Source organism: Crotalus tigris, unplaced genomic scaffold (genome assembly GCF_016545835.1).
Source record: "Crotalus tigris isolate CLP2741 ecotype Arizona unplaced genomic scaffold, ASM1654583v1 scf7180000020357.70686, whole genome shotgun sequence".
Lineage (NCBI taxonomy): Eukaryota > Metazoa > Chordata > Lepidosauria > Squamata > Viperidae > Crotalus > Crotalus tigris.
Genome location: NW_024097984.1, coordinates 56,407 through 68,445, shown reverse-complemented (window position 1 = coordinate 68,445; position 12,039 = coordinate 56,407). Strand labels below are relative to the sequence as shown.

The following is a 12,039-nucleotide window of genomic DNA, read 5'->3' as shown; positions in this document are numbered from 1 at the left end:
ACGTGGCGACAGTTCCTGGAAGGCAACAAAATCCCCTTCCAGGTGTGGACTGATCACAAAAATTTAGAAGCCCTGAAAACTTCCAGGAAACTCAATCCCAAACAGGCCCGCTGGTCCCAGCATTTTCACCAATTCCAATTTAAGCTCAATCATTTACCAGGAAGAAAGAACTTCCTGGCAGATGCTCTATCTCGCTGCCCCATATCAGCGCACGAACCACAGACTCTAGACCAAACTAATGGCAGGAATCACAACTGCAGCGCCAGTAACCACAAGAACCCAACCAAATAAAACCACAACTGGACAGCCAAACTGGGATTGAATTCAGAAAAAGTTTGGAAACAGATGAATGGTTCCAGAAAAACAACCGTGTGCACAATGAGAGACGGATTGCCTTGGGTAGGGGAAAAGTTATATATACCAACAACTCAAAGACTAACTTTCATGCACCTTTGCCATGACACAAAATCAGCAGGGCATTTTGGATTTGTAAAAACTTTACACTTAATTAAACTGCAATTTTGGTGGCCATCAATAAAAAAGGACATAGAAAGTTATGTTGCCAGCTGCCCAACCTGTGCATCAGCAAAGAGGTTGCAAGGGAAATCGCCAGGGCTATTACAACCAGTGGCAATCTCAGCCCCCTGGAGGGATACCATGGATTTTATAGTGGAATTGCTGAAGCAATGGGAAATACTGTTATCTGGACAGTCACTGGACCTATTTTCCAAACAGGTGTTCACTGTTATCTCTTGCCAAAATTCTCACTGCAAGGCCCTTACAAAACTTTTTTCCGCACTTTACAGATTGCAACGGCACCCACACGCATCATCTCTGATAGGATGCAATTTACGTCTACATTTTGGAAGGAATTTTTATCCCTCTTAGGGACCACTCAGGGACTGACATCTAGCCATCACCCTCAGACAGATGGACAAGTGGAACGCTGCCAGTCGGTACTTGAGCAATATTTGAGATGTTTTTTAAATTTCCAACAGAGTGATTGGACGGACTTACTTCCTTTTGCAGAAGTTGCCTACAATAATGCATTCCACTCCAGCACAGGCTACACTCCTTTTCAAATAGCCAACGGCCAAAGTTTCAACCCTATGCCAGAGTTAACCCCAAAAGAACCAACGATCCCTTCACTGAAAGAATGGATGGAAAACCTACAAAACACCTGGCCAATAGTCAGAAAATCACTAGATGAAGCTAGGCGGGCATACAAAGCACAAGCCGATAAAACAAGGGTTGAGCCTACACCATTCATTATAGGAGAAATGGTGTACTTATCTACAAAATACCTAAAGTCCCTACAGCCCTGTAAAAAACTTGGACCAAAATATATAGGACCTTTTCCAATTAAAAGAATCATAAATCCAGTAACAGTAGAATTAGAATTACCCAAAAATCTCAGGCAAATACACCCAATTTTTCATTGCAGCTTGCTGAAAAGAGAGCATCAGTCACCTCTACGGCCAAAAATCCCCCCCCCACCACCTCCAATCATGGTGGAGGGTGAACAACACTTCGAAATAAAAGAGATCCTTGACTCTAGGAGATATCGTGGAACAACTCAGTACCTAGTTGCCTGGAAACACCTCCCTGCCTCACAAAATGAGTGGGTCCATAAACGTCACGTCAGAGCCCCGAAGCTATTGAAGAAGTTTCACACAGAGTATCCTAACAAGCCTAACTAAATTTTTTACTTGTGTTTTCTTTCAGGTGGATCTCTCTTATTGTTAAGAGGGGCCGGATGTCAGAATCCAATTATATTTCATCTTTAATTATCAAACATAGAAACTCCCAATTCTGCCTTCTCTGGATTCTGCCATAAGAGGGAGAAAAGGGGGAGAGCAAAGGGGCTTTATGGCCCTCACTTCCTTCAGCACACTTCAAAGGACTGAATGTGTGTTTATTGTGGCCTCTAAGCTTTAACATATCAAAGAAGAGTAATTGCCTTTCATGTAGTTATCTGAAGTCTCCATCCAGACGGAAGAAGAAAGGGGATGGAATTGTGATACTTGAAACTATCACTGGAAGGGGGGTTGATTGGGTGGGACTACTGGGGAACCCCTTAAAACCTTGAATGGGAGAGCTTGAACCCCAAGTCCTGTCTAGCATGCCTGCAACCATTTTCTCTTAATAAAGGATTCCTGTTGGAAGAATTATTCCAGAGAGTTCTGTCTTCTTAAGATGCAAAGTGGGGACGTGCAGTGCCTGGAGATAGCAGAATAGAAGAGAAAGAACTGGAGAAGATAACAAAATACAAAGACCTACAAATAGAAATAGAAAGACTGTGGCAAAAGCAAGCAAGGGTAGTACCAATAGTCATAGGCTCCTTGGGTGCAATCCCAAAACAACTGGAGCACCACTTGAACACCATTGGCATTGACAAATTTGCTATTAGTCAATTGCAAAAGGCGGCCTTACTAGGAACTGCTTCCATCCTGCGACGATACCTGTAATACCATCAAACATCCACATCTGCCTATCCCAGGTCCTGGGTAAGGACTCGATAGGTAGACAAAATGCCAAATCCAGTCTGAACATCTGGCTGACTGTGCGATGATTGATAATAATAATAATGATGATGATGATGATGATGGTGGTGGTGGTGGTGATGGTGGTGGTGGTCATCTAGTCCAACCCCCTGCTCAGGCAGGACAACCTATACCAGTGATGGCGAACCTTTTACAGACCGAGTGCCCAAACTGCAACCCAAAACCCACTGATGTATCACTGGGTGCCAGGTGGGCGTGGCCCATTGGGTGGGCGTGGCTGCGGTGGTAACGGCAGACTGGGTGGGGCTAAAAAGTTCAATCAATCAATTCTAACTTAGTGAGATCTTTTTTTTCCCCGCGAGAAGTTGAAATTGATTGATTGATTGAACCTTTTTTTTTTTTTTTTGCACACGGGAGGTTTTATAAAAGGTTTTATAAACCCCAGCTGAAGGCCTAGGACTGGGGCAACGGCACGCGTGCCCAATGAGAGGGCTCTGAGTGCCACCTGTGGCACGCATGCCATAGGTTCGCCACCACAGCCCTATACCATTTTTGGACAAATGGCTGTCCAGTCTCTTCTTAAAGATTTCCAGTGTTGGAGCATTCACCGTTTCTGGAGGCAGGTTGTTCCACTGGTTAGTTGTTCTAACAGTCAGGAATTCTCCTTAGTTCCAGGTTGCTTCTCTCCTTGATTAGTTTCCATCCATTGCTTCTTGTCTTGCCTTCAGGTGCTTTGGAGAACAGCTTGACTGCCTCTTCTTTGGGGCAGCCCCTGAGATATTGGAACACTGCTATCCTGTCCCCCCTCGTCCTTCTCTTCGTTAAACTGGACATACCCAATTCCAGCAACTGTTCCTTATATGTTTTAGCCTCCAGTCCCCTGATCATCTTTGTTGCTCTTCTCTGCACTCTTTCGAGAATGAGGGACTCCAGCATGGTGGAGGAGACCTGTTCAGCACCTGAGGTCTTGGACTCTGGAACTGACCGGGGCAATGCAGACCACCTCTGAACCCACAGAGGGTCCAGGATGTGGGAAGAATTTATAAATTATATAACTGTGTTAGAAATATTGTATATGGCAGGGCTTTTCAACCAGTGCTACGGGTACCACCTGTGGTCCATTGGCACCTGGCAGGTGATACGCGACCATCCTAGAAAAGGGGTAGCGGGGGAGGGGAATGAGCTGAACCGATGACAGCACTGCACATGCCTGAGCGAGAGACGGCTGGAGCTGCAGGGCTCAGCGGAAGCGCCAGGATCAGTGCCGCTTTCCAGCTGATCGGCGCTTCTTTGGGGCTGTCAGGGCTCAATGGAAGCGCCAGGATCAGCGCCAGGCTCCAGCTGGAAAGCAGCACTGATCCTGGTGCTTTTGCTGAGCCCAGAAGAAGCACCAATCAGCTGGAAAGCAGCACTGATCCTGGCGCTTCTGCTGAGTCCAGAAGAAGCGCCGATCAGCTGGAACGTTGCAGCCTCTCCAGGGTCTTGTGATTGACATTCAGATGCTTGGCAACTGATTCATATTTATGACAGTCACAGTCTCCCAGGGTCACGTGAAGTGACCAAAACCTGCTGCAACCACCCAGCAGATGGGGGGAATAAAAACCAAACACCCCCCACCCCACCCCCATTGCCAATCCTCAACAGAAATGCTCACAACAATGAAAACCTAAGACAGGAGGAAGAGCACCGCCAGGTGGGCAGGCAGGTGTCTTGCTCGGCTGTGGCTTGGGGGGCACTTTTTTCAGGGCCATTGTAACTTCGAACAGTCATTAAGCGAACTGTTGTAAGTCGAGGACTACCTGTACTTTATCACTTTTTTCCCTTTTCTTTTTTTTGGTCATCAAGTTTTTGACACCTTGCTAGGCGACTGGTGGTATTCGGATATTGCCATATCCTAAAAGTGGTACAATGGGTGAAAAGGTTGAAAAGCCCTGCACTACCGGGCCATGGTGTAGGGAATCATAAGTTTGCCAACGTAGGTCTCCAACAAAGTTACTGTTGAACAGCCTCCAAAATCCTTTTGAACTTACAGCAAATGTAAATAATTGTTGAACACTTATTTCAAATTATAAATACCCGCAAGCAAGCACAGAAAAATTAAATGAACACAATGGGAAGATAATTATAACACAGTTCAAAGGAAGAGACTTAATTCACATCTTTTGACTTAATTAATCGGAGGTGGGGCATCAACACATACATACATCTATGCCCCTTAAGTGTCACCCTAGAACAGGGGTAGGCAACCTCGGCTCTTTTATGACTTGTGGACTTCAACTCCCAGAATTCCTGAGCCAGGGTGGGGGAAACTATGGCCCCTTCATGACTGGTGGACTTCAACTCCCAGAATTCCTGAGCCAGCATGGGGGAACTATGGCCCCTTCATGACTCGTGGATTTCAACTCCCAGAATTCCTGAGCCAGCCATGCTGAGGGGAAAGGGAGAGGTTTCCAAGCTGTGCCATGCTGGCTCAGGAATTCTGGGAGTTGAAGTCCTTGAGTCATAAAAGAGCAAAGGTTGCCTACCCCTGCCCTAGTACCAGTTCGTACACACACTCACACCCCGCAAGATTCACACCAAGGACAGGCTCCCCTATAAAGCAGCCCTTTTGTATCCCATCTTCTCTGTAGCTACCCCCACAGGCAAGCAAGCCTCTTTGCTTTTGGCAATAAAGAAATACATCTCTTTTCCTCACATCTGTCTGGATTTCATTTTGATTTGTTCTTGTGCAATCCCGGCTTGAGTTGGAACCCCAAATTATTCTCCTCTGAGGAACTTCACGACGTTTTCCCAGCCGTCTTCCTTACAAAAAGTCTCACTCAAAGGACATTTGGTGGGTTTGCAGAGGTGGGCAAAGTCAGCAATCTGCAGAAAGACTGGCTGGCTTTATTTCCTGATTTGGCACACCTCTGCAGTCCCAATCAGCCGGCTTTTGCGCCTAAGGTCAGACTGGAACTCTCCATCTCCTGGTGATTGGCCCAAAATCACCCAGGCAGTTTTCACACCTAAGGCAGGACTAGAATTCACCATCTCCTGGTGATTGGCCCAAAGTCACCCAGCTGGCTTTCATGCCTAAGGCGGGACTAGAATTCACCGTCTCCTAGTGATTGGCTCAAAGTCACCCAGCTGGCTTTCATGCCTAAGGCGGGACTAGAATTCACCGTCTCCTAGTGATTGGCTCAAAGTCACCCAGCTGGCTTTCATGCCTAAGGCGGGACTAGAATTCACCGTCTCCTAGTGATTGGCCCAAAGTCACCCAGCTGGCTTTCATGCCTAAGGCGGGACTAGAATTCACCATCTCCTGGTGATTGGCCCAAAGTCACCCAGCTGGCTTTCATGCCTAAGGCGGGACTAGAATTCACCGTCTCCTGGTGATTGGCCCAAAGTCACCCAGCTGGCTTTCATGCCTAAGGCGGGACTAGAATTCACCGTCTCCTGGTGAATTGGCCAAAGTCACCCAGCTGGCTTTTATGTCTAAGGCAGGACTAGAACTCACCAGCTCCTGGTGATTGGCCAAATGTCACCCAGTCGGCATCCATGCCTAAGGCGGGACTAGAATTCACCCTCTCCCTGGCCACGCCCCCGTTCCTTCTGCAGACTCGGCTGCCTCTTAGCTGACTGTGGCCTAGTCTGTGGCCCTGACCCGTCTCCCAAGGCCCTTACAGGCAGAGTTTTTCTTTCTTGGCAAAACCACGAGATCCTTGCACGGTTTCCTCCCCACATTTCCTACAAAATCTGAACTTCAGCCGCGATCGGTGAGCTTCTGCCCTGGACACTCACAGCACATTCTTCAGCCTCTGCCAGGGGCTGGCCTCTTCCTTTCTCTGGGGATTGTGGTAATGTGTATTGGATTGTGTACACCCCTGTTGTCGCAGACATTTCTCCAATTTGCCCCCCCTCCCCATCCTATTGTGGGAACCCGGAGACGTTCCCAATGAGGCTCTGGTCAGTTGGGAGCCAAACTCCGGTGCCCCCGCCGAGGTCCCAGAGCAGCCGGGTGCGAATCCTGGCGAACACTTACCTGTAAGAGTAGATGGGCTTTGGAAAGAGGGGTGGTGGTGGTGGCTGTGGAGGTCCTGGCAGCCCCATCCTCTGGTAGGGGTGGTGGGGAGCCGAGAGGAAGGGGAGCGGAAGGGCGTTGCTGGCGAGATACTGAAAGCAGAAGAAGAGGAGAAATGCAGCTGGGCTTGCTTTCTCGGTCAGATTTTATGGTCAGTCTTTTTAAGGGCAAGGAACTAAAAAATGTGGAAAGTCCATCTTGGATTCTCAAAGCCCGCCAAGAAACGGGCTGAAAGCCACAGAGTGTAATTTGCAATAGTGGCGAATATCAGAGTGAAATTTCATTTAAAAGGCAAATGCAAAGTTCTTCCCTGAGGAAATGATACTTAATTGCATAATTCTAGGATAGGAGATTGAGGGATTGATGGGTGGATGGATGGGTGGATGGGTTATGCTCTGTGCCTTCAAGTCTGTCAACCTATAGAACAGTGTTTCTCAACCTTGACCAGTTTAAGGCATGAGGACTTCAACTCCCAGAATTCCACAGCCAGCATTGCTGGCTGTGGAATTCTGGGAGTTGAAGTCCACATGCCTTAAACTGGTCAAGGTTGGGAAACACTGCTATAGATGGCACAGAATACAGATGGCTGCAACAGCAGAACCCTGCTTCCAAATCCGTGGACAGGAATCACCTTGGTGGGAAAAGATGGAAGGAGAGAGAGGATGACCAGCTGGAGGAGGAGGGATATTCAGAGACAGTAGCGATGGGGACATCGTTGCCCCCCCAAAAATAGTCCAGTTTAGGAGCCGATTGCCATGGAGAAAAAACTATGGGGTCACTAAGAGCCAACACAGACTTGATGACCCATCTTCAAACAAACGGACATTTTGCAATAATTGGCAGATTGCAATTGTCAGTGTAGGCGTCAGCTGTGAACACAACTCCAGGCTGCTACAAGCCAAACGTTTGTGGCAATGTGGGAAAGAGAGGAAGGGAAGCAACGGGCTTCGAGGGGCCAGGTCTAAAAGGGAATGGCATCCCCCACGGAGGGTCAACCCCTCGGATGCTGCTGCCGTTCCACTTTGCAGTCAAGTCCCTCCTCCAGCGGCCCCATCCAGACCATCGGAGTGGCTTCTGCCATGTTGGAGCCCAGCTGCCTGCTTAAGTTGGGGGACGGGATGTCCAGCCCTGGTGCCCCACATCAGCTAGAACCTACGTGGGCGGGGGGGGGAACTCATTTTCTCAAGGGGCCACGTGAGAAACTGGAGCCGTCGTGGAGGGCCGAACTAACATGGCCTGTGAAGACGATATGCAGACATGCACGCACATCCGCACATCGAGAAAAAAAACGCAGTCGCCTTCAAACTACACAGTCCTCTGATTACAATAGTTCATAAAAGGAGATAAAACTCAATGTATTACTTAGCAGCAGAAATTTTGGGCTCAGTTGTCAAGTCAAGCTGTCCTCAACTTGCAACAGTTAATTTAGTGACCGTTCGAAGCTACAAAAGCACTGAAAAAAGGGACATATGATCATTTTTACACTTATGACCGTTGTAGCCTTTTGACGTGTTCAAAATTCAGAAACTCAGCAACTGATCCACTGCTGTGTCCCCAAGGTCATGGGGTCCCCTTCTCTGACCAGCAAAGGCAATAGGGGAAGCCAGATTCACTTAACAACAGTGGCAAAAAGGTCGTAAAATGGGACAAAACTCACTTAGCAACTCTCTCGCTTAGCAACAGTGGTCATAAGTGAAGGATATTTGTAAAAGCAATCCATTCAGGCTGGACAGGGCAGTCAAAAGGCCAGATGTGGACCAGGAGCCGTAAAATGGCCAGGTCTGCCCTTGGGCGTTAATGGTTCAAGGGACCCCTCCCAACTTGAATAGAATAGACTAGACTAGACTAGACTAGACTAGAATAGAATAGACTAGACTAGAATAGAATAGAATTAAAATTAGATTAGATGAATAGAATAGAATAGAATTAAAATTAGATTAGATTAGAATAGAATAGAATTAAAATTAGATTAGATTAGAATAAAATTAAAATTAGATTAGAATAGAATAGGATAGGATAGGATAGGATAGGATAGGATAGGATAGGATAGGATAGCATAGAGCTAGAAGGGACCTTGGAGGTCTTCTAGTCCAGCCACCCCCTCAAGCAGGAGAACCTATACTATCTCAGACAAGTGACTGTGTAGCCTCTTCTTGAAAATCTCCAGTGATGGAGCGCCCACAATTTCTGGTGGCCAGCTGTTCCACTGGTTAATTGTTCTCACTGTTGGGAAGTTTCTCCTTAATTCCAGGTTGCTTCTCTCTTTGGTCAGTTTCCAACCATTGTTTCTTGTCCTTCCCTCTGGCGCTTTGGAGAATAGTTTCACCCCCTCTTCTTTGTGGCAGCCCCTCAGATACTGGAACGCTGCTGTCTTGTCTCCCCTATTTCTTCTTTTCTCTGTGACTCTGTGGACAGTATGATGAAGAGGGGCAGGATGGCTGAAGGTCTCTGACCTTTAATTGGCCGGCATCTGACAGCAATGACCTTGGAAGGAGAGTTTGATAAGCAGCAGATAATCTGAGATAATCAAACCAGGAAGAAGTGACGGGCTCGGTAGGCAGAGCGATGGCCCAAGACTAGCCGAACCAGTTCCAGAGCTGATATAAGCTTGCCTGTGTGTTTTGAAGCTTCTCCAACCTCTCACCTGCAAAAGCCTTGCTCCCGTGACCCATAATCCCCAGCCAGTAGAATCCTGACCTACCCCTGGAATTGCAGAACTTGAAATCCAGGAGATTCAGAAGACCCCAAATTGGGGAAGACCATACAGGGCAAAATGGCCATTCATCAAAAGGCTTTGAAACCAAATGCACAGCTGTAGTATAGGTGGTACCTTGCTCAATAGTAGCAACTAGGAGAGGGATCTTGGAGTCCTAGTGGACCATCCCTTCAATACGAGCCAGCCGTGCGCTGCAGCTGCCCCAAAAGCCAACACAGTGCTGGGCTGCATTAGCAGAGGGATAGAATCAAGATCACAGGAAGTGTTAATACCACTTTACAAGGCCTTGGTAGGGCCACACTTGGAATACGGCATCCAGTTTTGGTCACCACGATGTAAAAAAGATGCTGAGACTCTGGAAAGAGTGCAGAGAAGAGCAACAGAGATGATTAGGGGACTGGAGGCTAAAACATATAAGGAAAGGCTGCTGGAATTGGGGATGTCTAATTTAACAAAGAGAAGGTCGAGGGGGGACATGATAGCTGTGTTACAGTATCTCAGGGGTGCCCCAAAGAAGAGGGAGTCAAGCTATTCTCCAAGGCGCCTGAAGGCAGAACAAGAAGCAACGGATGGAAACTAATCAAGGAGAGAAGCAACCTGGAACTAAGGAGAAACTTCCTAATAGTGAGCACAATTAACCAGTGGAACAGCTTGCAACCAGAAGTTATGGGTGCTCCTTCCTTGGAGCTTTTTAAGGGGAGATTGGACAGCCATTTGCCTGAAATGGTATAAGACTTCCTGCCTGAGCAGGGGTTGGACTAGAAGACCTCCAGGGTCCCTTACAACTGTGTTATTCTGTATAATCTGGGCAGATTTTCCTGAGTTGGTTGAGAAAAAAAACTAGGTATGGACTTCAAGGGGGTACTACCAAGGCTTTTCCTGGACCCCAAGCCGGCCCAGGGTTCAGACCCAGCGCCACAAAGGGCAATTGCCCCCAGATCTCCATCCCAAAGACCCCTCCTCAAATGCCAGTTTGCCTCTTTGGTAGACAGGGAAATAATTCAGCTGCGTTGAATGCAAAGGTCCTCCAGTTACAGGACTTCACTGAGCCTGGCAAATGCAGCCGGAAGCTGTGATGGGCCTTCACTTCAGCCCTTACCTGGTGGAAGGGGTGGGAGGTGCAGTACCCTGGGGGTCCGTGGGGCTGGCAGCAGTAGGGGCCGGGCTGCTCCTCCAGGGGGGCTGTTTTCAGCCTGGCATGGGCCTCCTGTGGGGAAGAGAATGTGGGGGTCCTTGAGATCTCCCCAAAGGACAAAACCCTCTCCTGCCCAGGCCAGAGAGATGTAGGAGCCAACCTAGACCCACGTGGCAGAAACCCAGGGGCCCCGGAGCACGGATGAAGCCCACCCGGCTTCTTGGCCTCCATCACCCATCATCCCCTGCTCCTGCCCTCAATTTTAGGGTTATCTGCTATCGTATCTAGTTCATGCAGCTCTGGGGGGGGGGTTTCCTTCAATCCAGGGGGAGGGCACAGAGGGATCAGTGCCCACCCACCCACCCACCCTTGCAGACCTGTCCCTGTCTGCCACCCTGAGCATAACATTACAGGCACTCCTCGGCTTGCCATGCTTCGTTTAGTGACCGTTCGAAGTTATAACAGCACTGAAAAAAGTGACCTATGGCTGGTTTTCTCTGTTAAGAGCATCATTTTCAGGGTCACGTGATCAACATTTGGCCGCTGGGCAACTGGCTCGTATCGGTGGCTATTGCAGTGTCCCGGGGTCGTGTGATCCCCTTTCAAATTTCTGTGGCTAAGCGAGACCGTCGTTAAGTGAGTTTTGCCCCATTTGATGACTTTTATTGCAACTGGTTGTTAAGCGAATCACTGAAGTTGATAAGTGAGTAACCGGGCGTTGAGTGGATCCAGCTTGCCCCGTCAGCGCCACTTGGCAGAAGGTGGCAAAAGGGGATCACGCGACACCCCCGGGACACACTGCGACCGTCGTAACTCTGAGCCAGCGGCCAAGAATTTTGATCACGCGACCGCCGGGACACTGCAAGGGTTGTGAGAGTGAAAACCGGCCATAAGTTCACTTTTTTCAGGGCTGTTGTGACTTTGAATGGTCGGTAACAACTTTGAGCGGTAAATGAAAATATATAAAAAAGCAAGAATAAAGTGTTCAGGAAATTTAATGTAACCCTTCAGGAATGCAAACAAAACTTTGATGCAATACGGACGCCTGCCTTGGGAGGGATGGGGGTTGGGGCTGGACTAGATGACCTCTGAGGTCCCTTCCAACTCCAGGCTCCTGCCCCCCTCTCGGGTTCAGCAGTTGGGGGGGTCTTCCGGAGGGGGGAGGGGGGGAGGGAGAGACCCTGGCTGGGGGGGGGCTAGATAGTTGAGCCCCAGGCTGCGGAGGCCACTAGGAACCAAGCCCATCGTCCCCGGCGCTGGCTTTCAGCTGGCCACCCAGAGGACTCACCTGGGCCGGCGGCAGGTGGGGCTCCTGCCCGAGGCTGCTGTGCGGCGTCCCGCTGCTCCAGGCCGGATCGGGGCCCAGGTGGGGCAGCTGGGCGGGAAAGCCGTCGAAGGCGTCCTGGGCCGCGCCGGCCGGGAAGGGCTGGCCGGCCTCCCCCGCCAGGGCCAGCCGCGCCTCGGGGAAGGGCTCCGCCGGCCCCGGCCGCTGGTAGGGGTGGAAGGGGCTCCGCCGGGCGCCCCCGGGGAAGCGGCCGCAGGGCGCGGCGCCCCCGTCCTCGTAGGCGGAGCGGCGGGGGGGCTCGGCCGGCGGCGGCACCTCGTAGGCGGCCGTCTCCCGGGG

At 49.6% G+C, this 12,039-nt stretch overlaps 1 protein-coding gene across 1 annotated transcript; it reads right to left on the bottom strand.

The window, feature by feature from the left end:
• Positions 1–6,525: 6,525 nt before the first annotated feature.
• LOC120318751 (forkhead box protein N1-like) lies at positions 6,526–11,943 on the bottom strand (the record flags this gene model as incomplete). Its single annotated transcript, XM_039366793.1, has 3 exons — positions 6,526–6,656; positions 10,380–10,487; positions 11,704–11,943. Coding segments are annotated over 3 exons (479 nt in total), but the record flags the coding sequence as incomplete, so codon positions are not given.
• Between the last annotated feature and the right edge of the window lie 96 nt (positions 11,944–12,039).